Source organism: Lemur catta, chromosome 7 (genome assembly GCF_020740605.2).
Source record: "Lemur catta isolate mLemCat1 chromosome 7, mLemCat1.pri, whole genome shotgun sequence".
NCBI lineage: Eukaryota > Metazoa > Chordata > Mammalia > Primates > Lemuridae > Lemur > Lemur catta.
In genome coordinates this window covers 98,795,372-98,823,075 of record NC_059134.1, presented here as the reverse complement: position 1 = coordinate 98,823,075, position 27,704 = coordinate 98,795,372, and the positions used below count along the sequence as shown (strand labels likewise).

The 27,704-nt window shown below is 55.2% G+C and overlaps 1 protein-coding gene across 2 annotated transcripts; it reads left to right on the top strand.

Moving 5' to 3' along the window:
* Nucleotides 1-223: 223 nt before the first annotated feature.
* Nucleotides 224-26,969, top strand: VWCE (von Willebrand factor C and EGF domains). 2 transcript variants are annotated; one of them, XM_045555802.1, is made up of 20 exons: nucleotides 224-713; nucleotides 3,221-3,315; nucleotides 3,443-3,532; nucleotides 3,868-3,996; nucleotides 6,231-6,347; nucleotides 8,012-8,128; nucleotides 9,000-9,128; nucleotides 10,519-10,961; nucleotides 11,044-11,137; nucleotides 12,426-12,508; nucleotides 14,147-14,234; nucleotides 15,311-15,396; nucleotides 16,300-16,417; nucleotides 16,903-16,968; nucleotides 18,147-18,239; nucleotides 19,280-19,362; nucleotides 20,760-20,850; nucleotides 20,933-21,015; nucleotides 21,797-21,887; nucleotides 25,944-26,969. In XM_045555802.1, exons 1-20 carry the CDS (start codon nucleotides 604-606, stop codon nucleotides 26,585-26,587), a joined length of 2,850 nt encoding a protein of 949 aa, XP_045411758.1. In that variant the 5' UTR covers nucleotides 224-603; the 3' UTR covers nucleotides 26,588-26,969. The 2 variants fall into 2 exon arrangements, with proteins under 2 accessions (XP_045411758.1, XP_045411757.1); XM_045555801.1 differs by having other exon boundaries at nucleotides 16,903-16,988; nucleotides 18,143-18,239.
* Nucleotides 26,970-27,704: the final 735 nt, after the last annotated feature.

Genomic DNA, 27,704 nt, shown 5'->3' with positions numbered 1-27,704 from the left:
ACGCACTCAGGGGTCAGGGTGCAGACCTGCAGGCCGGGGCAGGCCTAGAGCTGCCCAGCGGCTCAGCGACCCAGCGTCCTGGATTCGGATTTCCACGATTCTCACCTTCGGACAACACAGGCGTCTCGGGTTCCACCGAGGCGGGCAATGCCCTGGGAGCGCAGCCTCTGGCGCTAGCTTGTTCCCGAAGTCTCTTTCCTCTCAGGGCCTCAGTCTGACGCCCTCAGCCCTTCGCAGGAAGCCGACTCCCAAACCCGGGCAGGGGGTGTGGGCCGAGGGCGAAACCCCGCCCCCAGGGGTCCCTGATCTTTGCCCCCGCCCCGGGCTCCGCGCCTCCCGGAGAGGCACTGGCGGGCGGGCGGCGCTGCCTTTTGTGTGTTTCGCTCCGCGGTGCCGGAGACCACCCCCAGCCGGCGGCTGCGTCCCCTCGCGGTCCCGGCCCCTCCTCTCGGCGTCCCCAGCCCCCCGCTCAGCTCCGCGTGCCAGCTCGGGGCTCGCTGGTTCGCTCCCCGCGGCGCCAGGAGGAGGGGCGAGGGCCGGCAGCCCCCTCCCCCGCGCGGCGCCGGAGCCGAGCCCAGCCCGGGGGACCCGCCGCCGCCGGTCATGTGGGCCGGACTGCTCCTCCGGGCCGCCTGCCTCGCGCTCCTGCTGCCCGGGGCCCCGGCCCGGAGCTACACCGGGAGGAAGCCGCCCGGGCACTTCGCGGCGGAGAGGTAAGCGCCCCGCGCCCCTTCCCGGCGCCGCCGCGGGGGTGCTACCGGCATGGAGCTTGGAGGCGCCGAGGGGCGCCCCGGAGCCGCCGGCAGCCGCGGGTCGGGGGTCGCTCTGGGGCGCTGTCCGCGCGGGCGCAGCCGGGGGGTCCGGACAAAGAGACAGCAGCTTGTGCCCCTGGGCGGGTGCCCGTCGTGCGCCCCTGACTGGGACTGTCCTGGCTGGGACCTGGGGAGGTGGAGATCCAGGCACTGGGTGAGCCCGAGGGTGCCCTGGAGCGCGGACCCCTGGCGAGGGGAGCCCGGGACATGCCACCTGGTCTTGGGACTGGCTGGCTTTCGCTCCCAAACGTGCCAGCGCCTGGCCTTCCCCGCTGCGCTGGCCGCTCTGGGCTGGGGGCTTTCCCAGTGTCCTGGCTTTACGCACATCGTGGACCTTGGAACCGCCGGGTCTCTCTGGGTTATGTTTCGGTTTCTGTCCGTGCGTGCGCGCGGGTGGGGGAATGGGGGTGTGCCCCCTCGCTGTCTTTCACGATGGATGCCGCCCTGCGCACGTGTTGGTCCCCGGGCCGAGGCTCGGCAGCCGCGGGGCCCTGCGCTTGTGTGCGTGATGCTCGGAGCGGAGGAACACGGTGTCAGCGGGCGGCCTGGCCCGTGGCCACGTCCTCGGGGGGCGCGCAGCGGGGGCGGCCCAGCCAGTCTCGCTGCTCGCACGTGTGTTCCACAGCCAACACCCGTTCCTGCTCAGATCCTGCCGGCTCCGCGGCCTGTCACAGCCTCCTGCCACCTGTCTCCCGGTGACCACCGGCCCTAGGAGGCTCCTTGGGGCTCTCTGGCGGGTGCTCGGCTCCTGCCCACCTGAGGGTTCTACTGCACCAGCCTCCCGGGCATCCTTACATCTGGCGCTTTGGTGGCACTGCCTGTCCCTTTCCGAGCCCTCCCAAGGCTCAGCTCATTAGGCCGGTCTGAGGATCGGGAGCTGCCGGCTCCTGCCTCGGAGGCTGCTGCCGTAATCAATCCAGCAAGGGGGGATGAAACTTCACTGCCAGCCCCCCAACCCCCCCTCCGGCCCCCGCCAGGAGTGCCTCCTCTTTTCTGTGATGACTTCAGAGAGGGAAAAAGGCTCCTGAGTCCCCAGGAACAGATGTCCGTAGACTTTTCTAAAAGTGCCGTGGTGCCCTGAGCTTCCCTTTCCAGAATACTTGTCATATTTGACACGGATTATTCTCCCCAGGAACAGGATGAATCTGTCTTACCCCACGTCCCCAGTGCCTGGTGCTCTGTGAAGTGTGGGACTGGCAGAACGATATTCCCATCAGCCTCTGAACAGCGGTGGAGCACAGCTGGGAGGGTTTTCTTGTCCCTGTTCTGTTGCACTGGGATTCCCAACTCAAACCAGGCTGGACTTCATCACCCTCTGTCCAGCTCACTACTGGAACTGGCTGCGGTTGTCATCTCTGTCCTCCCACAGGCCTGTGATTGTGCTGCTCCCCCGCCTGGACCACCCTCTCCCTTCCTCATCTTTTGCTGGCTGCTCCTAGTCTCCTGTGCTGCCTCAGCCTCAGTGCTGCCCTCCCAGGAACTGCCCCCCCACCCCCAGGGCTCCATAGCTCATCCCTATGTGGCGCTCGTCATGCTATGTTGTTGTCACCTAGTCCCTGGTCTGCCCAGCATCCCTCAGAGGTAGGGATGGTAACTTGCTCATGGCCATGTGGCCATGCCTCGCCCATGGTTCGGTGTGCCCGGCTTTCTGCCCTTTCTGGACTCCGGATTTCCCACGTTCCTGGTTGAGCAGACTCTCTTGCCCTCTCCAGTCTGGGCAGCTCGCTGGTGCTCCCACGCTCACTGCAGAGCTGTCACCTATGCCAGTGCCTGTGGGGGCCCTCTGGGCTCCCTTCTCAGCTGGTTTTCCGACAGCCATTTATTGAGCACTTACTATGTGTCAGACAGTGCTCCAGGTGCTGGGGGGAACAGACAAGAAGCCCTCGTCCTCAGAGAGCTGTAGGGAAGACAGACAATGAACAAATCAACAAATTAATGAATAATGTCCCAGGAAGTGTAATGGAGAAAAATAAAGCAAGGGAAGGGCAGACAAGAAAGGCCTCTCTGAGAGGGTGCCATGGGCAGAGATTGGGGGAAGGGAGAGAGTGAGCTGAGTGTGTGTCTGAGGAAGAACCTTCCTGAAAGAGGGAACTGCAAATGCAAAGGTCCTGAGGCAGCCATCCCCGGGCTCTTCACTCATCCCAGAGCCTTTCCTCAGCTTTGAGTCCCCTCTTCCTGGCCACTCTGCTCTGTATCCATGTGGCAGGTATCTGCTCTCACACTTGTGTCTTTGTCCTCCCTCCAGGAGAGACTATTTGGGTCCTTTTTCTTTGGAAACTTTCTATTGCCCCTCCTGGGGTTCTTGAGAACTGTTTGCTGGTTGACTTACAGACTGGCTGGGAAGTTTTCCTGTTGGCCGGTCCCTCCCCTGACATAGAACGTGGAAAGTGCTTTCTTTTCTCTTGCAGGCGCCGGTTGGGCCCCCACGTCTGCCTCTCTGGGTTCGGGAGTGGCTGCTGCCCTGGCTGGGCGCCCTCCATGGGCAGTGGGCACTGCACCCTGCGTAAGTGCTTGTCCCTGTGCCCCGAGCCTTCTCCACCAGCAGTGTGCATTGCCAGCACCCAGTGCCTGGTCTGCGGGCAGATTGGGGGCCCCAGTGCCTAGTCCCTCACCTGCATTTCTCCCCTCAGCCCTCTGCTCCTTTGGATGTGGGAGTGGCGTCTGCATCGCCCCCAATGTCTGCTCCTGCCAGGATGGAGAACAAGGGGCCACCTGCCCAGGTAACTGGGGATGGGCAGTGGCTGATGGGAAGGACTGAAGTAACATTGAGGTTATACGCCGGGCACCAGGCACTTGAGATGCATTCTAGAATGTCATCTACAAAGAGCCCTGTTAGGTAGACCTTTTATTCCCATCTTATAGAGGAGGAAACTGAGACACAGAAATTACTGTCTTGCCCAGGGTCTCACAGGTAGTAAGTGGCAGAGCTGGATTTAAACTCAGGCCTATTTGCCTCCAGAGCCACCGTCCCAACAGAAATGAGCCTGGCGAGGTGGGGGTGGCTGGGGCTGCCCTGCCGCGTGGTGTGTGCTCACGGGGGCGATGCCTGTTGTAGAGGCCCACGGACCCTGTGGGGAGTACGGCTGTGACCTTACGTGTAACCATGGCGGCTGTCAGGAGGTGGCCCGGGTGTGCCCCGTGGGCTTCTCGATGACAGAGACAGCTGTTGGCATCAGATGTACAGGTGAGAGGCCTGGGAGCCGTGGGGGAGGGGGAGGGTAAGGGCGGGAATTGTGTTTCTTCCCTGTCCTGCCAGGATGGTCTCCAGAGAGTTCCAAGAGCCAGGCTGAGCCAGGGCAAACTCTGACATTTGAGAGTGGGCAGGGAGGCGTGCAAACGAAAGAAATGTGTCACTTCTGGTACTTCCCAAATATTTTTTGAGCACCTCTGTGGGCAGGAACGGAGCTAGGGCCTGGGGTTACTGGAGCCACAGTTGGTCCCTGTTGTTTGTTATGGAGCTTCCGTATATGTGGAAGGGAGGCAAGGAACGGGACAGCCCAACGTAATGGGGACCTTAACTGGGACGTGCAAGGTGGGGAGGTCTGCAGAGAGGCACGAAGCTGGAGTCTGGGGTGGGGGGTTGGCAAGGGAAGGCTCCTTGGGAAAGCTAAACTCACTAATTATTTTGTAAAAGTATTATTTGTGATTAAAATAAGTTCCTACTGACAAAGTCTGTTACCTTCCCCAGAGGCAGCCACTGTGACAAGTTTCTCGCCAGTCTTGCCAGAGCAGCGAAAGCCTTTTGGAGTTTTAACTTTGTAAAAATAATGTTTGTCCCCGTGAAAAGTAAGAGATAATTTCATTTTAGAACATTTGGAATAAGAGGAGAAAGGTCAAAATAAACATTTCCTGGAAGTCCCTACCTGGAGACATTTGTTACTAAAATGAAGTTATTTTTTCTGCCCTTTTTTGTGAGTGCTTATGTGTGTATATGTGTACATGCGTATATATCTATGATAGGCATGCATATATACGTTTTATAAAATTGCGATTGTAACTTATCTGTAGTTTTTATTTATTATTTTTCCCATTTAGCTTTATACTGAATCACTAAATACTTGCAAAATAGTTTTTGACAGCTGTGTACTTGGCTGCTGTAATTGCAATACTAGCCTGCTACCCCTCATTAGGCAGTCTGCAGTGTTTCACTGCTATATAATGCTGCAGCAGAGAGGCTTCTTGTCTGCTACTCTGGTTATTTCCCAGAAGGAGAAGTATTGGGTCAGAGGGTCTCCCTGAAGGAGTCTTAGAGCTCGTTGCTTGTTGCTCCATGTCCTCCAGAAAGGAGAAGCAATTGAGCAATGATCCTGCCCCAGAATGCCTTTCGTCTTTCATCATGGGGTGCTTTCCGCACGCACTTCTCATTGTCGGGGCAAACTGGACCAAGGGAAAACCAGAGAACAATGTCAGAGCACAGGGTGCAGGACAGAGTGGCCCTGGCCGTAGCCATGAGGGATCCCAGTGGGATGGGGTTAGTCAGGGTGGGCTTCTTAGAGGTGGTGGGCATGGTCTTGAAGGGCCTGCCGGTGGGAAGAGCAAGTAGATACCAGGGAGAAGGCTGAGTAGGGGGTAAGGGGAGTGGAGGTGTCCAGTGGGCGTGGGGGCCAGGCGGTGAGGAGACACGGTGCAGACTGGAGCAGGCTGGCCGATCCTGTGGGGCCTCAGGAGCTGCCCTGGCTCTTTGGTGGGGAAGAGGTGCCATGCAACAGGACTTGGGGGTTCTAGCTCCCAGTGCCCGCACCCCTGAAGCCAGAGCATCTCACCAAGCCTAAGCTCACCTGCCTAAGCACTGCCTGGATCTGGTCACCCCACCCTGGGCAGAGGCCTCAGGGAACTCCTTTGTGCTCCACAGCCTGGTCTTATCTTAAGCCACTTCTCTGGATGGTAACCCACGCTTCAGCCAGCCTGGGCCTCAGTGCAGTCCCCACAGAGCCCAGCTGCTGCCCGGAAGCCTCTTAAGTTCTTTCTCCACTTGGGGGCTCCTCCTCCTCCTAATGCCCTGGTCCTCCCAGCCCATGACGCCTCCAGGGCACCTGCTGTGGCCAGTGGTTCCTGGGTGGGGCATCTATCACTGGCCCGCACTGGCCCCGCTGGGCGTGCGTTGTGGCTCCTATGTTATCAGACCGTAAACATCTGGAGAGTCAGAGCTGTGTCTTTGCCACATGTGTGTCCTTAATGGTCCCTCTCCAGGTCTGCTGCACACAATTGGTGCTCAGTGAACATTTAAGGGAATGACGCTGTTGATAATTTGATCCCTCTTCCCGTCCACTGCTCTCTTGTTCTTCCTGGGGTGCAGGTGGAGGTTCCAGGCTGCTGAGGGCAGGCTCAGTGTGGGCACAGGGTCCTCGTGGGGTCAGTTTGTTCCCTGAGTCACAGCCATGCTCAGAGTGGATCGTGCAAAGGTGTTTCTCTTCCCAGACATTGATGAATGTTTAAGCTCCTCTTGCGAGGGCCACTGCGTGAACACGGAAGGCGGGTTCGTGTGCGAGTGTGGGCCGGGTATGCAGCTGTCTGCCGATCGCCACAGCTGCCAAGGTGAGCCTGCAGGGAAGGGATGGCCGCTCTGGGAGGGGTGACAGTGATGCCAAGTTGAACACCAGGCCCTGCTGGGCCCAGCGCAGTGTGCTATCCACGCATCGCTTTCCCCGAGATCTTCTGGGGGAGATGCTGTTATCAGCTTCATTTGCAGAAGAAGACTGAGGCTTGCGCAAGGCCATTCTGTTAGTAAGAGGTGGAGTCAGGGTTTGAATCTTGGCACAGCAGGTCTGACAATTAGAACCTGCTGCTGCTAGTGTAGCCTAGAGGGTGGGGAGGGAGGACAGGCCCCTGGGAGGGGTGGGGCCCACTAGCCTGGGGAAGGAGGCCACCAGGATGAGGGTGGAGGTGGCCGGAGGGCTGTGAGCCTGAACAGAGGAGCTGTGGGAGGGGCACACTGGCCATTCATTCTCTCGTTCGTTGGTTCTACCTGCCTGTGCTGGCCCAGGTGTCTGGAGCCACCTGGGGAGTGAGATTGCCCCCATAATCTGGTGGGGAGGGGAAGAGCAAGGTGGGCGGGCGTGATAAGTGCTGTAGGAACCTGGGGAAGAGGAGGAACCTTTCTTCCTAGGTGAGCAGGAGGAGAGATCTTGTATAATAATCACTGTTCTTTTAAAATGATTTGCATTTACACGAGTTATGTGAGGAAACATTCTCATTTAAACAAAAGAGATCAGATAAAAGCTCCCCTTTGATACTGTGCTATTATTTTCTGTGTGTTCGAAATTTTCATAAAGTATAAAAAAGTTTTAAAAGTCATAGTGATAGGAACACTTGAGGCTTAAGGAAATCAAATGACTTGACCAAGATCATGTTAGAGCTAAGATTTGAACCCAGTCATTCCTCTGCTTCTTTTTGTCCCCCTCAACAATTGGTATTGAAGATCTTTCCAGATCAGGATAAATAGACCTGCCTTGTTCCTTTTCCCTGCTGACCCTGCAGTCCATAGTTTACGAACTCTTCTCTTATTGATGAACATGGAGATTATTTCCAGTTTTCACAATTTCAAACAACAGCATGGGGAAGCTTTTATACAGGAGGTGCTATCAAAGCTGAGTTTTGAGATATGAGTAGGAGTTTTCCAGCCAGACAAGAGGATAAGGCATACCAGGCAGACAGGAGAACGTGGGCAAAGGGAGAGGCCCAAAGAGCGTGGTGTGTTCGGAAGATGGCAAGACTTTAGGCCATAGTGAAGGTGAGGGCAGGGAAGGAGGTGGGGAACACAGCCGAGGGCTGTGTTCCAAGGCCTTGTGAGCTATGGTGCAGGTTGGTGCTTTATCCTAGGATAAGACCTGTGGCCTTTGGGAGCCGCGAGAGGCTTTAAACAGGGGGTGGCCTGATTTAGGAGTCCCCTTTGTGTGGCGGACGGCTTGTGAGCAACAGGTAGAGGCAGGGAGATGTGCAGGAGGCTTGGCTGCTCTCCAGACTAGAGATGAAAGTGGCCCGGGTCAGGGGGTGGCAGTGAGGGTGGGGAGAAGCGGGCCGGTCCAGGGCATTTTTAGGAGGTGATGGACTGGATGTGGGTGGCGAGGAAGAGAGGGAGTTAAGGTGGTCCCCACGACCCTGCGTAGGGTAGGAGATCGTGATGAGAGAGGAAGAGGGGACCACGTATTTCCAAAGCTCCGTGAGGAAATGGACCCCCGCCCTGGACTTTTCCCTTCCAGACACTGACGAATGCCTGCGGACCCCCTGCCAGCAGAGGTGTAAAAACAGCATCGGCAGCTACAAGTGTTCCTGTCGAAGCGGCTTCCACCTCCACGGCAACCGGCACTCCTGCGTAGGTAAGGCCTGGAGGGCCCTGCGGCCTGCACACTTAGGCTGCCACTCAGGAAGATGGACAGGGCAAGCCCAGGGACCCGGAAGGTCGACAGCTGGACCTCCTGGTCCTCTGGAGCCTGAAGGGGCTGGAGCCTTTGCTGGGAGCCTGCCCGTCTCGGGCTGGCGTGGCTCCCCACGGGAGATCCCGGCTCGGACTTTTCCTGGCCACGTGCCACTTTCATCCTGTTATGTTTCTCTTCCGCTCCTCCCCCAGATACACCCCAAGGATTCCTCTCTGCTCACCCATTTTCTTGGCTGCCTTTGCTCCCCTGGGTAAATAAAGCACGTTATGTCTTGGTTCCTCTGGTTTAGAAGGAGACCCCTGTGTTTTCAGCCCATTAGCAGAAATTTCCAGAAAGGGATTGGCATGTTTGGCTTGAGCTTGGCTCATGGGTTGAAGGTGGGGTCCCGTGGGCCTGAAAAAAGACCTTGTTCTAGTGGAGTTAGGTATTTGTCCTGAAGCCTACCTTGAGCAGCTCAGGGAACGTGGAGACTTTTTCAGAAAGAAAACAGGAGGGTGGAAGGTTTGGTGAAGAGATTCCCAGGTAGCGCTTAATCGTTGCTCATTAGTGCTTAATCATTGCTCATAGTGTTGGGATGAGTCACTGAGGTACCCATTGAATCCTACTGTACGTATGAACCTTGCAAGGAGACTAGCAGTAGATTGCAGCCCTGCTTCCAGCTGTCTGAGCCACATCCCGCACCCTGGGGCAGGGATGGACCCCATAAGAACCTGGGAGGGGGACTCCCCCAGTCTTTTGGGCTAAGGGATGGGAGGAAGAAGGGCTCCCTAGCCTGGACAAGGCAGCTGTCTGCAGCGACGCTCTCCTGCAGATGTAAACGAGTGTCGGAGGCCACTGGAGAGGCGAGTCTGTCACCATTCCTGCCATAACACCGTGGGCAGCTTCCTGTGCACATGTAGACCTGGCTTCAGGCTCCGAGCTGACCGCGTGTCCTGTGAAGGTGAGCGCCGGCCTCGCCCTCCTGGAGACTGGCCCTGCCCCCAGCACCAGGCCCCGCCCTTCTGGCAGCCCTTTTCCTGTCCCACCTTGTTTTCAGTTCATCTTCAGTGTTTTCTTGAGACAACAGTTTCGTTCTGTCTCCCTGGCTAGAGTGCAGTGGCGTCATCATAGCTCACAGTGACCTCAAACTCCTGGGCTGAAGCGATCCTCCGGCCTCAGCCTCAATTTTTCTATTTTTTGTAGAGATTCGGTCTTGGTATGTTGCACAGGCTGGTCTCGAACTCCTGACCTCAAAGCAATCCTCCTGCCTCTGCCTCCCGCAGTGCTAGCATTACAGGCGTGAGCCACCTCGCCTGGCCCATCTTGTTTATTTTCAACATCTTGCTTTCTTCCTCGCTTTCTCTTTCCACTTCTGCATCCTCTCTTCTTCCCTTTTGTTTTCACTGTTTCCCCAGCTCTTCTGTTTCCTCCCAAATGGTAAAAGGAAAGAAACCGCCAGAACATGTGACAGAGCTCCCAGGGACCACCCTTCTGCGCTTTTATAGTGCCCCAAACACATGCCTAATGTCGTGCACGTAATGGGGGGGGCCTTGCCAGAACCCTCCACTTTTCACTTCTCAGGGTGCCGTGGGGTCTCTCCTTGTCAGCGCTGAGAAAGCGACCTCTTTCCTTCCAGTGCACGGCGAGTTTCACATCCTGTAAATCTCCTGGGATGACCATTGAGCTCACCTGTCCTTTGCCTCTCCTGGCCTGGTGCCTGCTGTCTCCCTGGCCTCACTGGGATCCTGAATCCCTCACTTGCCACCTTCTCTCTCCTCTTAGTTTTTCTGATTCTCTCTCGGTCTTTCAGACCTTTGGGCAGTGGGAGTCCGTCTGCAGGGAAGATGCCGTTCCTTGTCCTGAGTGTGTGTGTCGAGGGCAGGACCTGTCTGCTGCGCGGCTGCAGCGGCCGCTGGGCTGCTCCTCCATCCCAAGCCTCAGCGACCCCTCTAGGAAAGCCACAGCTGGGTGGGTGCAGGGGACACACTCCGACCTGTCAGGACGTAGGAGTGGGGGCAGGTTACCCAGGATGGGTCCCTGAGGGATTACAGGTCCGCCTGGAACACTTGCAGCTCCCTCGTGGCGGGTGAGGAACGGGAGGCAGGAGAATGCGGTCATGCAGCTTCTGCAGCAGCCAGACCTCCGACATGTCCAAGTGTAGCTTCCTCCTGCTCGTTGGTGGTTTTCCATCCATATTCTCCTGGGCTTCTCACCCCAGCAGTTAGACCCATTATACCGATGAAGAAACTGGCCCAGTTCAGTGACTTTTGGTGGTGGTGCCAAGTCCGGGTCCCCCTGAATCCTTCCTGCCCCTGCCTTCCCCCTCAAGAGATCCTGTGCTTCCATTTCAGCGTTCCCAAAAGCCGTGCTGGCCCCATCCGCCATCCTGCAGCCCCGGCAGCACCCCCCCAAGATGCTCCTGCTGCTTCCAGAGGCCGGCCGGCCTGCCCTGTCCCCAGGACACAGCCCTCCTTCTGGGGCTCCAGGGCCCCCAGCTGGAGTCAGGACCACCCGCCTGCCATCTCCCACCCCACCACTACCCACATCCTCCCCTTCTGCCCCTACAAGGCTGCTCTCTAGTCCCATGGCCACCCCAGTGCCTACTGCCTCCCTGCTGGGGACCCTCAGGCCTCCCTCACTCCTCCAGGGGGAGGTGGTGGGGACCCCTTCCTCACCCAGGGGCCCCGAGGCCCCAGGACTGGCAACATGGCCCTCTCCCTGCTGGCGCCTGGGAGCCATATACGAATCAGGGAGCCACTGGACAGAGCCTGGGTGTTCCCAGTGCTGGTGTGAGGTGGGTGCCAGGGGCCGTTGAAGTTGTCCCGGTCTGGCATCTGGGGCCTTGTGGTGGCTGTAACTCCTGCCTGTGCTTTCAGGATGGGGAGGTGACCTGTGAAAAGGTGAGGTGTGAAGCTGCTTGTTCCCACCCGATTCCCTCCAAAGACGGAGGGTGCTGCCCCTCCTGCACAGGTGAGAGCGGGTGCCAGGGGACGACACAGTCCTGCCTCTTCCCTTCCCCCAGCCCTCCTGCAGCCGAAGGCTGTGCGCCACCTTCAGTGTGCATTAGAATCGCCGGGAGGGCTTATGGAACCACAGATCCTGGGCCCTCCCCCAGAGCTCCTGATTCAGCAGATCTGGGATGGGGCCTGAGAATGTGCATTTCTGACAAGTTCCCAGGGGGTGCTGGTGCGGCGGGTCTCGGGGCCACACTTTGAGAACCACTTGTCTATGCAGTAATATCCCTCAAGGGGAGCTTTTTATCTTCTGGGAATCCTTCTAGAGACTCATTCATTTGTTCTTTCATTCATTCATTCATTCAATGAGCCTCTCCAAATCCACTCTGCAGTCCCCTTCCCTGCCCCAATGCCCCTCCTACCGATGGAGGAGTCGTCATTTCTAAATTCTGTCCCAACCCCCCCTATTGACTCCCTCCCATCTGCTTCTAACTTTTCGTTTGCTTCTCCCGGCGGTGAGGATAGGACCCAAATTCTTAACAGGGCCTTCACAGACCTCCTGGAAACTTGCCCTGCACAAGAATCGCTGGGCTCCTATTGAAACGCAGAGTCTCATCCAGTAGGTCTGGGGAGAGGCCTGAGAATCTTCATTCCTCTGATGCTCTCTGTGATAGGATGCCCAGGTTGCTGGACATTGAGCAGCAGTTAAAGAGTCTTCCTAAGGATTAAAATGGATGGACTTGAGTATGCGTGGAGGAAAAAAAAAGGATTAAAATGGAAATGCACTTAGTGATTTTCTTAATGATAATTGTGATCTTTTGCTATATCCCTACTATGCACTGAGCCCTGAATATAAAGTACTGGGTACTTTATATCTGAGGTTTCAGATCCTTCAAGTCCCCTGCAGGGTATATGGTGGTATATCCCGTTTTGTGTCCCAGAGATGTTGATGGCATGTCCAAGGCCACTCGGGTAAACTGAGCCGGCAGACCAGGTTTTGCACCCAGGCTGCTTTTCCTGCCTTCTGGGAATAAGATGCTGTGTCCTGTAGACAGCTGTGGGTTTACCAGACATGAATAGACCCTCCTGGGGCCACCAGGGGCTGATCCTTGCGGATGTCTCCTGGGTAGTTCCCCAGGGGTCTTAGGACCACACACTTAGGGTACCTGAATCTGCCGTCCCTGGGGCACCCAGGGCAGTGAGGGAAGGTTCCAGTTATGTTATGCCTGGAAAAGTAGTGAGACCTCAAGTTTCCTCTTCTTTGAAGAGGTCTGATGCCACCACCTCCTGTTTGTCTTTCAAAGGCTGTTTTCACAGTGGCGTGGTCCGAGCTGAAGGGGACGTGTTTTCACCTCCCGAGGAGAACTGCACCGTCTGTGTCTGCCTGGTAGGCATCACAGGATGCTCAAAGCCTCGTGGCTGTTTTCTTAACCTTTGGGGTTTCAGAGGAGGGGGGAAGACTGGATGTTGAAGGTGAGCCTGTTGGGTGGGAGGGAGAGTTCTCAGGTTGTGGATTTTGGTTAGAACCTGCAGAATTTAAAAGGGCGGGGGAGTGTAAAACCTGAAGGTCGTGGAGTCAGGGAGGCTTCTGCCGGGCAGAAAACAGCCAACAGGCAAACAGGGTCCGTCTGTTGAGGAAGGGGGGGCACCAAGCTCGCTGGAAACTTCCCACCGGGGAGGCTGTTTTTCTCTCCAGGCAAAATATTTGCCGGCACAATAAAGGTCTCACGTCAGGGAGGCAGAAAGCTCCTTACCAAACGCACCTTGTTAAGGGTATTTTGCTTTAGGCAAATTCCCTCCTCCAAAAATAGTTTTTAAGCGCCTACTGTGTGCAGACACCACCAGATGCTGTCAAATGTATTTGATTTTAAGCACCCACTGCATGTCAGGCCCAGAGTTGGTGCTTTTTATCTCTGTCCTCACCGAGGCTCCTTGGCAGCTCTTCAGGGTCAGCTTTATTGTCCCTATTCTATAGGTGAAGAGATTGAGGCTGGGAGGTGGCAGAGCTGGGGTTTGATCTGAGGTCTGTATGTGCCCAAAGTCTACCAACTCATCCTGCTGCCCTCTGACAATCTAAAAGTGGCTCACACTTGTAATTCCAGCACTTTGGGAGGCTGAGGCAGGAGGATCGTTTGAGGCCAGGAGTTTAAGATCAGCCTGGGCAACATAGCAAGACCCCATCTCTACAAAAGTTAGAAAAATTAGCCAGGTGTGGTGGTACACACCTGTAGTCCCAGCTACTCGGGAGGCTGAGGCAGGAGGATCGCTTGAGCCCAGGAGTTTGAGGTTGCTGTGAGCTATGATGATGCCACTGCACTCTAGCCTGGGTGACAGCATGAGACCTTGTCTATAAAAACAAGTGGCTCCTGCTCTGGCATGGAGGGTGGAAGCTGCAGCATGATATCAGTTACTGCACGATTTCTTGAGTTCTTTCTGTGTGTCAGGCCAGTGCACAGTGGCCCAGGGCTCTCATGTGTGATCTTGTTGTACGTGACCCCTGGCTACCCCTGAGAGAGGCGCCAATTCCAGTCCATCTCGCAGGGAGACCGAGGCTCAGAGACGTGATGTACTTTGCCTAAAGCCTCGTTAGTTCTGGGTGACTCCAGAGTGGGGGCTTTTTGGTCTTAAAGCCAAATTTTTCAAATTTATTTTGAAATTTAATTCTTTGAATAGCCAATGTGAGCCACTTGATTCAAAACTGAGACGCACAGGGAGGTGCAGGGGCAACTGTTCTGCACCCCTCGGCACCCTCGCGGAGTGTTCTGGCACCTCTGCGTAAGGAGGGGGGCAGGCTCTACCCTCCGCACTGGCCTTTTTCATGAAACAATGTGTCTTGGCAAAGCAGATGTTCTAAACCACACCGGAGTAAACACAGGAACGTGGTCCCTGTGATCGCGGCAGCATTTGAAGGTCTCCGGCTGGCTTCCTCTAGGCAGCTTTTGTGTTGGGAAGGCAGGTGTGAAATAGGGAAGGAGCCCCGTCCCACCCCCGACAGCCCCAGTGCCATCTCTTCCCTCCTCCTCAGGCTGGAAACGTGTCCTGCATTTCCCCCGAGTGTCCCTCTGGCCCCTGTCAGACCCCTCCACAGTCTGATTGCTGTACTTGTGTCCCAGGTAAGTGATTGTCTTGGGGCATTTTGCTTTTTTCGTGTAAGTAAGGGAGGGATACTGTGCTCACAGCCTGGCCTGCCCCCTGCCCCAGGAGGTACCTTCAGAGTCCACCCTTGGCATTGCTCTGTCTCTCTAGATGGGGAGGGGTCTCCCCTTAGTTGTTCCTTTGTTTTTTAGCATGGTTCTCTTGCCTGGATGGCCTTGACCCTTTCACAGATACTCCCTGCCAGCTCTGCGCCCCTTGCTGTGTGGGCACTTGCCAGCACTGGATCTCACTGAGTCCTTGTGTTGACACTGTGAGGGGTACGATTCATTGTCCCATTTTATAGATGAGAAAACTGAGGCTCTGAGAAGTCAAGTCACTGCCCAAAGACACACAACCAGTTAGTAAGGGAGCAGAACTTGAACTTAAGTCTACCTGAGTTCAATGCTGGTGTTCTTTTAAAATATTTTTTCCTAACTTTTAAGTGTTATGTTTTTTTTAAAATTAGATTGTTTTTGCATTGTCAGTGTAGTCCCTATGAAGTAGGAACTGTCATCAGCAGTACCGATGAGAAAACCGAGGCTGAGGGAGCTCTCGGTATCTTGCCGAAGTCCCTCCCTAGTGAGTTGTGTAGTGAGGATTTGCACCCAGGTGGTCCAGCTAAAGGCAGGTGGGCCTGGGCAGCGTTTGGGGCTGTTTTTCACCAGGGGGGCTCTTTAGATCAGAGGCTCTCACTAAACCCTCACAACCTCCAAGGGTGGCGTCATTCCCAGACCTTTGTCTTAGGTGTCGGGGGCCGTCACTTCTTATTTCTTTTTTCCTCTTACTCTTTAGCTGTTTGGGGCTTCCCCGGCCTTTCGGCTGAGGGGACCTCATCTTGCATGTGACTCATTCTCTGCTGGTTTTTGCGTAGTGACTTGTTTTGCATCGGGGTTTGGAGGCGAAGAAGCGCTCCGGGTTCCTGGGCCTGGAGTGTGCTCTGGAGCGTAGTGGGTGGGTGTCAGTCGCCCCAGGACCCCCCGCCCACTCGTTCCCCTTGTTCTTTAGCTGCCCCCGCCCACAGACCTTGAGCTGCTTCTCCCTTTCTCATCTGCAGTGCGATGCTATTTCCACGGCCGGTGGTACGCGGACGGGGCTGTGTTCAGTGGGGGAGGTGACGAGTGTACCACCTGTGTCTGCCAGGTAGGGAGGCAGAGGGTCCTGGTGGGTGACGGGGAGGAGGGCAGGACATAGGACTTTACCCAGGATGGCTTGACCAGGACAAGATGAGCTGCCATGCAGCAGAAGGGAAACTGAGGCAGCAAACCTACTACAGAGATTCCCCAGGCCTTCCCAAGTCTCCTTGAAGTTCATTCTTAAGCACTGCTGTTTGTAGAGCACCTACTGTGTGCTGGGGACACGGCTAAGCACAAGAGGTCCCCCGTGCCCTCAGTCCAGAAGCCCACAGCCGAGGCAGGCCATGGCCGGGTAACCGGGAATCCTGAGGCCTCCTGGAGGGTGAGATGCCAGGTGGAGACCCAGAGGATGGCAGGGAGCCGGGTGCTGTGCCTGGCAGAGGGCACTGGGTGGGGGAGGGTGGAGGACTGAGACTGGCCATCCTGGCTGGAGGCGGGGCCGCGGGCAGGAGTCCTGCCTTGGTTGGGTCCCTAGGAGCGGGGCTGTGCAGGTGACTTACCGAGGGAATGCTCTCGGGACAGGCAGCTGGGGAGGAGGCCCGGGCAGGACAGGGCAGTGCAGGGTGCTCTCGGGCTGACCCCTGGGGAGCTCTGGAGGGGGGACTGTGCCTGGGAGCCCAGCCCTGTGCCCCAGCATGAGCCGGTTGTACAGACTCTCTTTGCTGCCCGCAGCAGGGGGAAGTGACCATGCAGGACCTGGCACATTCGCAGGACATTCCCCAGCCTCACACCCCAGTCCTCGATGAAGGACTGGCCTGTCCCCCCAACCACCACTCCCTGGAGACTTCTTTATCACTTCTACTTGAGGGGATGGGGAGGGTGATGGCAGCCCGCCAGCATCCTCTTTAGCACTCTGTGGCCTAGGGTGGGGGCTGCCCTCACTGGCCTGTGGCCCGTGGCTCTCTTCCAGAATGGGGAGGTGGAATGTTCCTTCATGCCGTGTCCAGAGCTGGACTGTCCCCGAGAGGAATGGTGGCTGGGCCCTGGACAGTGCTGCTTCACCTGCCGGGAGCCCACGCCCACGACAGGTGAGGCCGTCTCAGGGCTTGGATGCCCTGGGGAGGGAGGTTAAATTCACCTGCTGAGACTGTTAGTATGTGTGTTAGTGGTATCTGTGTGTGCGAGTGTGTATACATGCGTCTGTGTTGTGTGTAGTATGTGTGTGTTTGCGTGAGAGGTATCTGTGTCTGTTGTATCTGTGTGAATATATATATACGTGTGAATGTAAGTGTATGTACAAGTGTGTCTGTATGTTTGTGTGTCTGTATGTGTTTGTGTGACTATGCCTGTGTGAGCGTGCATATTTGTGTATCTGCTGTGTCTATGTGAATATGTGTGTGTGCGTAAGTGTACATTTGTACGAGTGTGTCTGTGTGAGCGTGTGTAGCTTTGTGTGTCCATGTGTCCGTGTGTGTCCGTGTGTCTGTGTCAGGTGTCTGTCCTGGGGGTGGTGCTGTAGGTCTGGCGGGCACTTGAGCCCACTGCCTTTCCTTCCTCCCCGTCCGCTGGCCAGGCTGCTCTCTCGACGACAACGGGGTTGAATTTCCGATTGGACAGATCTGGTCGCCCGGTGACCCCTGTGAGTTATGCATCTGCCAGGTGAATGACAACCTGCTCGCCTTCAGCTGCTTTACCCGCTGCCCGCCCGCCTGCCAGCAGAGACCCAGCGTCTGCCCTCCGGAGGCTGGGCCCCCGCAGGCTGCCTCGGTCTCCCTCCCGTGCTGTCACGTTCCACTCTTGCAGAAAGGGCCAGGGTCCAGTTTTCGGGCTCTTGGTAGAGGTTTCAGGACAATGGAGCTCGGCAATGTGCCTTATGAACTGTGTGTGACACGCTGTGTCTGTCCAGGGAGCTGCTAGCACAAGGAGTTAGCGTCAGGCGTCCTATCGGATGGCGGGGGGAGCTGGGCTGCCCGGGACCCAGGTGCTAGGGCTGTTTCTATGAAATTGTGATGCTTTCTTCATGAAGGTGAATTATTGCCCAGGCCAACATTCAGTTTCTTTAAAAAAAAGAAAAAAAAGGCTGGGCTTAGTGGCTCACGCCTGTAATCCTAGCACTCTGGGAGGCCAAGGCGAGAGGATTGCTTGAGGTCAGGAGTTCGAAACCAGCCTGAGCAAGAGCAAGACCCCGTCTATACTAAAAATAGAAAAAATTAGCCGGGTGTGGTGGCGTGCACCTGTAGTCCCAGCTACTCGGGAGGCTGAGGCAGGAGGATCACTTGAGCCCAGGAGTCTGAGGTTGCTGTGAGCTATGATGATGCCACTGTACTCTATCCTGGGCAGAAGAGTGAGATTCTGTCTCAAAAAAAAAAAGAAAGAAAGAAAGAAAGAAACCTTGTATGGCACTTTGGTCTTCTGAAACAGATGTTTTTGGTGGAATAGTTTTCTATAAAGGTAGAATTTTATTGTACTCCATAAATTTGGCGTAAGCCAGGGTTTCAGGGAAAGGCTGAGGGAAGAATTTGCATGGGCTAAGGGTGCTGACTTTGGCTGCTGCGGGGGGTGGACAGGAAGCCCAGGGGACCACAGGCTCTGACTTTCCTTCTCTTTATATATGTGAAACCTTTCTGGAAGGCTCACATCACCTTTCCCAAGTAGCTGATCCTGTTTAGGGGGAACTTGTCACCTCCCAGCCACATCATGGCACCCTTAGGGCACGCCTTGGCCAGTTTGTAGTGTTGCCCTTTCTTTGGGGGGTGGGGAGGCAGGGACTGGTGTCACAGGTGGGGTCTTGGTGAAGATCCTCCTTCCTTCAGGCAGATGGCTCCGTGAGCTGCAAGAGGACAGACTGTGTGGACTCCTGCCCTCACCCGATCCGGATCCCTGGACAGTGCTGCCCAGACTGTTCGGCAGGTAATCCCCTGCCCAGCACCCCCAGCCCCAGGGGAGGACAACTCAGGGCTTCCCTCATCCGGCTCACCCTGCACCAGGCTCCTCTCTGCTAAGCACCACACAGGCTTCATCCCTTGTCATCCTCTCTGCAACCCTGAGGGGCAGCCCTGATTTACAGACGGGGAAACCGAGGCTCAGAGAGGCAAAACAGCTTGGCCAAGGCAGGTCCTGTCTGGGCGCTGGAGGCGGATGTGAAGGCGCAGAGTTTACGGCCCGGGTGGGGCCGTGTAGGAACTGTACCTGTGAGACAGAGAACAGCCAGGGGAGAAAAACACAATACTTTATTTTTGCGTGGTAATTTTTACCTTTTCCATGATTTCAAAAATAGCATTTTGTTGCAGAAAATACAGACAGCATAAATAAAAACCAATTTAAAAGGGCTCATTACCACTGTTAATCTTATGGTTATTCCCCTCTCGTCTCTTTGCAGTGCACACGCATGCACACATATGTAATATTTATTGATGTGTATTATGTGTATTTTGTTTTACACCATCTTCCTGCACCGTGTCGCCACCTGCTTTTCCACTTCCCAGTACGGGATGAGATCGTCAAGGTGGCGTCTTTCAGGCCGGGCCTCTGGCGGCGTCAGGAGTCAGAGAGGGAGCGATGTGGGGGAGCTGGGCAGGGGGGCTTGAGGTGTGGCTGTGGGGGAGGGGCAGAGAGGATGCCGGGGGGCTGCTGTGAGGCCTCGACACACCCTGTACCTCCCGGTCCCCCTTGGTGAGGGGGTAGAGGAATCTCCCCCACTCTGGGGTGAGAACACCAAGGGCCGAGACACTGTGATCCCTTTGCTGAATCCAGTGGGACAAAAGTCAGCGCCCAGTTCAATTCGGATGAGTGTTTTGTCCCTTCCCTCACCCCCGGGTGACTGCCTTGGAGGTGGAGGCGCATGGCCTGACCTTTGCCTTCCAGATAAGCCTCCGACCTTTGCCCTAGTGGGGAGCCGGGTCACTGGCCACCCCCCTGGTTGGCACAGCTCACCGCGTGCTCTCTGGCAGGCTGCACCTACACAGGCAGAATCTTCTACAACAACGAGACCTTCCCGTCCGTGTTGGACCCGTGTCTGAGCTGCATCTGCCTGGTATGGACCACACAGACCTGACCCCATCTCTGGAAAGTCCCCAGCGACTGCCGTCAACTCCTGAACCCCAGATGCAAAAATCCAGAGCTCTCCCAAGAGAAGGGTCGCTTCAGGTTCATGGCGAAAGTCGGCTCCCTCCGGCCCTGCCCAGGGTGAATCTTTAGACTGGGCCAGAGAAATATTTTTAAGCCCAGTTGGCAAAAGTCCTCTGCTTCTGAGTTACCAGGGAGAGTCTTGGGGGCTTTTTCTCGAAGTGTAAAACGAGGCCCAGGGATTCCTGCCAAGGGTAGTGAGGGTAGCGAGGAGGTGTGAAAACCCTTTACAGGGCTCTGTAGTGGAATCTTTTTGTTAACAGCCCTGTTCTAGGCCTTGATATGCATGAACTCGGTGAATGCCCTTGAGAATTTCACGGGGTAGGTGCCACAGTCAGCTCCTTCTTCTATATGAGAACACTGAGGCCCGGAGAGCCAAGTCATTTGCTTGAGACCCTGCAGCTGGTTAGTGAAGGTTCTTAGAACTGCGCCCTGGTATTCTGACTCCGGGATGTACGTCTCTACCCCTCAGGCACGCTGCCTCTCGGTCTGAAAAAGCGTGTTAGATAGAAGTATAATCTACTATTCGAAAAATGAAAAAAAAACCTTATTGCTTGTCTCACCGAGACTGTTAGTGCTGAGTGGAGCTGCCTTGCTGGCGTGGGCGTGGGTGGGAGCCTCAGCTGGGTGCGTGCGTGGAAAGCGACGTGGTCTGCAGAAGATTGAGAAACTCGGGGTAAACATCCTCGTGGCCATTTACATCCACAGGGGTGTTTACCCTGAGTGACCCATGGCACGGGCCCCATTTGCTCACAGCCACGTGCTGTGGGGAGCTTTGGCCTCTGGGTCTTTCTTTCTCCTTGGGTTTTGGTGCTTAACCTTCCTGGGCAGTTCAGCAACAGGCACTTGTATAGGTTTTTTTTTTTTTTTTAATTTATTTGAATTTTTTTTTTTTAGCTGGGACTGTAGGCACGTACCATGATGCCTGGCTAATTTTTTAATTTTTTGTAGAGATGGGGTCTTGCTATATTCTCCCAGCTGGTCTCTAACTCCTGGCCTCAAGTGATCTTCCTGCCTCAGCCTCCCAAAGTGGTGGGACTGTAGGCATGAGCCACTGCACCCAGACAGCAGGCACTTGTTGACAGAGGAACTCTGTGGACAAGGCGGCGCTTGGCCTTGTGGGCCTTGCGTTCTAGCAGGAAAATGGACCCTGAGTAGATGCCGTCCCTGCCGCCTGCCCCCCTGTGGACTTCTCCCACCCGTGATTGCTCTGATGGGTGCTCAGTGGCTGCACAACCTGTGCTTTCCTGAGCATCCACCAACTGCCCTGAACAAAAGGCCTTGTACATTTTCCGTGTCCTGCAGCTGGGCTCAGTGGCCTGTTCGCCTGTGGACTGCCCCATCACCTGCACCTACCCTTTCCACCCTGACGGGGAGTGCTGCCCTGTGTGCCGAGGTGAGTGGGACCAGCTGCCCGCCGTGCTGGGCTCCTGGGTAGGCCTTGGCCTTCATGGGCCCTGTCTCCCCTGCCTCTGCAGACTGCAACTACGAGGGGAGGAAGGTGGTGAATGGCCAGGTGTTCACCTTGGACGATGAGCCCTGTACCCGGTGCACGTGCCAGGTGAGCTGGGCCTGGGAGCCCAGGAGCTGCCCGGCCAGGGGGCTGCTGCTTGCCTGTTGTCCATTTGCAAAACACGGAGGCCCTTAGCCAATGTGAGTCCACTCTCTCCTGTTGTTCTTCATTTAAAAAAAAAAAAAAATTCCATTTTATTTTATAGTTTTTCGTCAGTCCTTAAGGACTCAGCTCCTTACATGGGCTCGGGCCGAGGTCCGGGGCGGCGCCCACAGGTCTAAATCGGGGTGGGGGGGTTCCATCTGTTCCTGACGACCCTGTGTGAATGGCACAACTCACGCAGCAATGCGGCTTCCCATGCTAGGGCGAAGACACTCGCTTCAGACATGTCCCTGACAGCTGGGTCCTCCCCATGTTTTGAATGACGAACGTTGCAATAGCCTTGTCCTTGGGCGCATGTCAGGCACAGTCGTGCAATGAATAGGCTGTGCTGGCCATGGCCCTTGTGGACGTGACCATTGTTCCTTCCTTTCTTTGTCACCTTGGAAGTGAGGACTCGAAAGAGCCATTCTTCTTTTAATTAACTGCCAGGACACCCTTGGTTCTGGCCGTCTCCTGCCTGTTTGTGGGTGTCCAGTGGAGAAGTGGTTTCCTTACGGCAGCCCCGCTGTCGCTGCTTCGCCTGTTTTCCCCGCGAGGACCAGGCACTGCAGCCTCTGTCCCGGGGTCTTCTGGGGTCCCACTGCTGGTGCAGGAGCCCCCTGAGGACACTGTCCTGGGCAGGCAAGAGGCTCAGGGCTTCCTCACGGGTGTCCTTCTGCTTCCCCAGCTGGGAGAGGTGAGCTGTGAGAACGTCCCCTGCCAGCGGGCCTGCGCGGACCCCTCCCTGCTCCCCGGGGACTGCTGCTCCACCTGCCCAGGTAAGTGGGCCTCTGGGTCCTGGACTTTCACCGCCATCCTCTTCTGCTTCACCCTTCTTCCCAGAAACATAGAACTTATAAAGGGCTGGATGTGAGAAACCCAGGCTCAGAGAGGGAAGTGGCTTGCTCCAGGTTGCACAGCCATGGCGGGGCTTGGTGACACTCGACCAGTGCTGATAATGCCACACCAGAATGTGCCGCCTGATGTATTTGTTTGTTTACTTACTGTTCCTTTTTCTTCCTCAGTACCTCCTTCCTTAATCTATTCCTCTGCTTTCTTCTTTACTTTGAATTACAACTTAGGAACTGCATCTGTCTTGCAGAAGAGTCATTGCTAATGTGCACCAAGCACTCACTGTGTGTCGGGCACCTCATGTGTCTACGTCCCATCTTCCCAGCCATCCTTGAGACAGGCATTCTTATCGTTGCCCTTTGCCAGGTGAGGAAACTGAGGCACAGAGAGGTGCAAGGATGTGCTCAAGGTCATTCCCGAAAATTACTGCCTCATCTGTCTACCTTTCTCCATTGTTCGTACATGTCCGTGTGCATCTTTCTGCAGAGTTATAAGCAGGACACGACGACCTGCCATACCCCTAGCTCCGAAGCCCTGTATTGCTGCGGCTCACAGCCGGCCGTTTCGAAAGCTCCCAAGTGCCCTCCCGGGCTGGTTTGCCTCCCTCCTGCCTGCTCAGATGGCGTTTAGGTGGCTTCTTTCCTTCTCTCTTTTCTATCCATAATAGAACTACTGGGAAAAGTCTTTGGTCAGACAATATATTTTTCAAATCTTGTGAGTTGTGTTCAGACTGTTTGGTTACTAGGTGGAGTCCCCGGGCCCCGGGGCATCAGAGTGATTTGGTAACTCCCACGACAGGATGCCAGACGGGGCCCTAAAGGAAAAGGGATGCCAGACAGGGCCCTAAAGGAAGAGGGAACCTGCAGCACCGTGCAGCATCGTGGCTGGCTCCCTGTTCCCGCCAATTCTACAGCTCTATGTTTAGAATTTTAATTTTTTAAATTAACTGTATCCATAAAGTACCCTAAATGTGGCTTATTTTTTGTTTGTTTTTTAAAACTTTTTTTATTGTAAATTGACAATTTCTAATTGTATGGATTTTATGGGCACAAAGTGATGTTACGATTTATGAATACGACGTGGAATAATGAAATGAAGCTAGTTAACACAGCCCTCACCTCGGATACTTAACATTTTTGTGGTGAGCACATTTGAAATGTACTCTCTTAGCAATTTTAAATGTACAATTGTTCTATTATTAACTCTGTTCACCACACTGTGCAATAGAAGTAAAAAAAATACTCCTCCTGTCTGAGATTTTTTTCCCTTTGGCCATTGTCTCCCCATTTCTGAAACCACTGTCTGCTCGCTGCTTCTATGGGTTTAGCTTTTTTAGATTCCACATATAGGTAAGATCGTGCAGTATTTGTCTGCCTGGTTTATTTCACTTAGCATAGTGTTCTCTAATTCCATCCACGCTGTCACAAATGACAGCGTGAGCCAGCAGTCAGTCTCTAGAAAGCTGGGGGAATAAGATCTGTCAGCTCACAGAGGCATTTGTGGTGGTTAAAACAAAATAAATCTATAAAATGCTAAACAGTTCCCAACACAATGCATTTACACGTTATACATTTAAAGGCTGCATAGTGTTCTGCTGTGTAGGTATATAGGACATTTTCTGTACCCATTCATGTGCTGATGGACGCCTAGGTGGATTCTATAACTTGGCCATCGTGAATAGGGCTGCAGTGCACATGGGACTGAAGATACCTCTTCCACAAACTGATTTCACATCTTTCGGGTAAATACCCAGAGTGGGATTGCTGGGTCTATTTTATGTTTTTAAACTTCTAGGAAGACAGGGAATTTTTGTTGTCACTGATCTGTGGCCTGGATTTCCTCTTGTATAAGATATAAAATATCTGTTTAACTCCTCCTGTGCCTTTTTTTTTTTTTTTTTGGAAGAGGCAGGGTCTTGCTCTGTCACCGAGGCTGGAGTGCAATGGCGTCATCATAGCTCATTACAGCCTTGAACTCCTGGGCTCAGGCGATCCTCTGGCCTCAGCCTCCTGAGTAGCTGGGACTACAGGGTGCATGCCACCATGCTCGGCTAATTTTTGTATTTTCTGTAGAGATAGAGTCTTGCTATATTGCCCAAGCTGGTCTTGAACTCCTGGCCTCTAGCAATCCTCCAGCCTCGACCTCCCAGAGTGCTGGGGTTACCGACTTGAGCCACTGCGCCGGCCTCCTTTGCCCTTTTGAAGAGTATATCCTGTTCTTAGGGCAGCTCTTCAGATGTGCGCACTGAGCTACTTACTCTTAGGACGGTGGGGCTGGGAACATCTACTGAGTGTGTAAATTCATTGTGTGGGAACTGTTTAGTACTTTATAGATTTTACTTTGTTTTAACCACCACAAATGCCTCTGCAAGCTGATAGATATTATTCCCCCAGTGTTCTAGAGACTAATTGCTGGCTAACGCGCCAGGCCGTGTGTTGAGCACTCTCCTATATTACTGCATTTATATGCCCGTGAGCACGTCTGGGCGTGGCTGCCCCATTATCTCCCTTTTGCAGATGGGGAAACGGCGGCTCAGAGAAGGTAAGTTCTAGTTGGTGGTGTTGGACTCAAGCCTCGGTCTGTCTCTTTCCTTATCCTGTGCTCTTTCCCACTGCTTGCCTGTCTCCAGACGGGGAGACTGAGGCCCAAAGAGGTGACCCTACAGAGGCCAGCTCCTTCTCCTGGAACACACTGCCCTGGCTACGTTTGCCACATGCCTCTTCCTACCCAGAGCTCTCTTTAACGAAAAACAACTTTTTACTGAACCAGAATATAAATTATTCTCTTTTGATGATTTTTAAAAACCATAATAATTTTCTTGATATGATTCATATACTCTGCGATTCACACGTTTAAAGTGTGTGATTCAGTGGTTTTGAGCATGTTCATAGAGCTGTGCAACCGTCCTCTTAATGATTTTTCAAATCTGATCATCCTAGTTTTTTATGTGCTTGACAACATCCCTCTCCTCCTTGATCTGCCTTCGAATCTCTTCCTCCTTTTGCTTCTTCACTCTCATTTTCCTCTTGCTGAGCTTCCTCCTTCCCTTACAGACAGTTCCTGACTCACGTGATCGTTCAGCTTGATGATTTTTCGACCTTCCGATGATGTGAAACTGTCCGTACTTTGAATTTTGATCTTTTCCCGCGGGCGAGGGATGCGTGGTACATGAGATATTCACACTTTATTGTAACATAGGCTTTGTGTTGGATAATCTTGCCCAACTGCAGGTGAGCGTGAGTGTTCTGAGTGCGTGTAAGGTGGGCTAGGCTGAGCTCTGATGTTTGGTAGGTTAGGTGTAGCAAGCGCGTTTTTGACTTAGGATGGGTTTGTTGGGACGCAGCCCTGTCGTCAGTCGACGGGCATCTGAATTTGTTTTTCCCCGGTGTATGCAGCACTTACCAGGCTCTACGCTGAGACTTTAAACAAATTTTCTTTAAATAGACTATTTTTTAGAACAGTTTTAGGTGCATAGCAAAATTGAGTAGAAAGTACAGAGAGTTCCCGTCTACCCCGACACCACATCTACCACAGACCCACACCAGGGTGGCATATTTGTTATAATTTGCAGGCCTACAGTGACATATCATTAACACCCAAAGTCTGTAGTTCACGTTGGGGTTTAGGCTGAGACTCTCCATGTACCTGGTCATTCAGACTCACTCCTCTTTCTTCCCCCCCCCCACCCCCGCACATGAGACTCTGAGAATCAGTCCTTATTCTTCTGACCATTTTACAGGCAAGGAAATGGAGGCCCAGGGAAGTGACATTGCCTTGTGCAAGGTCACACAGTGAACTGCCTCCCTTTGTTCATGATTCCCTTTCAGTCTTCTCTCCCGAGGGCAGGAGCTGGCTGGTCCCGACCAGGTGTGCTGAGGCCCCTCCAAGGACAGGGCCTGGTGTCTGTCACCAGCCCCGCTGGTCCCAGAGCCACCTCAGCCGCTGGGAAGAACCATGGTGCATCCCGTTTCCCGTCTCTCTAGATTCTCCGTTTCCTCTGGAAGGAAGGCAGGGGCTCTCCCCTCCTGGAGACATGGAATTCAGCAAAGCTGCCCGGAGCCCCCGTGGAGACTCCGAGGCCCCTGTCAACTGCAGCTCCTGCCTGGGGCCCCCGCCGGCATCACCCCCAAGGCCAGCGCTCCGTCTGCTCCAGCTCCTCTTGAGAACGAACTTGTCTAACACACAGACTTCGCCGACAAGCCCCTCGGGGGCTCAGGCTTCGCCTGCACCTGCTCTGGGGCCACGGGGCACTTTCCCAGGGCAGCCCAGGGCTGTCCAGTCCCCTCCACTCTCTCCTCGGCCTTCGACCCCTCCAGGAGCCTCCTCTCTACCTCCAGCCTCTCTGGGGGCTCCTCAGCCACCTGCTGTGACTCCGGAGCGCTCCTCCTCAGCCTCCGGGCCCCGGACAGCATCCAGGTGGCCTTCTCTGCCTGCCACCCTCCTGACTGAAGCTTCAGCACTTTCCACGACGGACCCCAGCCCCTCAGAGACCCGCATCACCCCCCTCAGGCCTCGCACACTCTCTCCTACCACCTCCAGCCTCTCCGAGGCCCCTGCAGCCACCACCCGCCCTGGCACCCAGCAGCGGCCGGCGGGGACCTCACGGCGACAAGAGTCCACCACGTAAGCAGGTCACCGTGCCTGGGAGACTCCGGACAGAGGAAGCTCTGCCAGTGGCGCAGGGCGCGTGCAGGGCAGCTCCGGGCACGAACCTGGCAGGTGGTGCAGGGGTGCACCCCCGCGGGGCTCCTCGCAGGGATGGAAGGCCCCAGGCTGGATGCAGCCTGTTCCCGAGCAGCACTGGGAACGTGCTATAAGAATTAAGCAAACGGTGCTGTCCACTGTCAGCGTCCTCCCTGGACCACACGCTGCTCGTCGTTGGAGAAAGTGCAGGGCTGCCAAGCTCTCCCCCGGATGAGGAGCGTCAGATAGGGCCAGGATGCCACCGGGACTGTGCCGCCATCCTCACCTGTCCTCTGAGGTTTCCCGATTAAAGCTTGTCTCGGTTCCCCAGGCTGCCCTGCTCATTCCCCTCTCACCTGGGGGAAGGTGGGACACATGACCCCAAGCCCACAGGTGGTAAACGGGCGCCCACCCTAACCCTGCTGCTTGGGGGAGAAGCGGGCACCACACTGGGGCTGGGATGGGGAGGGGTCTGGTGTAAGCGGCTGGTGGCCTTTGGCGTTGGGAGACTTGTGGCGTGAGAAGGGAGAAGACAGTGCAGAGGGCCTTGCAGGTTGGGCTCCCTGGGAAGGAAGCTCTGAGAGGAAATCTCAGGCAGACGGTTTCTTAGGGCGTGTTCTCGGCACGAACACCTGTGGGCGGGAGGGGGGCGGGAGGCAGGTTGCAGGGAGAGTCGGGCTGTGGCGTGGTCCCGAAGCCTCAGCCAGGCCCCTCTGCAAGCTCTGAGGCTGGGATGGCTCTTCAGAGTTGTTCTGAGTTGGGGCTAGGGGCCAGGGCTTTGTGTCACCATGCTGACCAGTAGTTCCAACTGGGTCACTCCAGGAAAGGGTGTGAGCTTGGGAGAGGCAGCTCTCCCCAGCCAAGGCTGCCCCCTCTGAGGCTTGGTGCTGAGTTGCCAGCCAACAGCCTCAGCAGGTGTAGGGGCCCTGGGCAGTGCAGCACGATGTCCATCATTCCTGGGGCGAGGTGAGATGAGGCCGGAAGACAGAGAGCTGCCTGTCGCTGAGTCGCCACTGGCTACCACTGAAACCCTTGGAGGCTGCCGGGGCCACCCTCTCTCT

What these genes read in the sequence shown, in the direction of transcription:
- VWCE (XM_045555801.1), top strand. Translation starts at nt 604, where the DNA reads ATGTGGGCCGGACTGCTCCTCCGGGCCGCCTGCCTCGCGCTCCTGCTG. An exon ending in CGATCGCCACAGCTGCCAAG is followed by an intron (nt 6,348 to 8,011) that starts GTGAGCCTGCAG and finishes TTTCCCTTCCAG; the next exon opens with ACACTGACGAATGCCTGCGG. An exon ending in TTGCTGTACTTGTGTCCCAG is followed by an intron (nt 14,235 to 15,310) that starts GTAAGTGATTGT and finishes TCTCATCTGCAG; the next exon opens with TGCGATGCTATTTCCACGGC.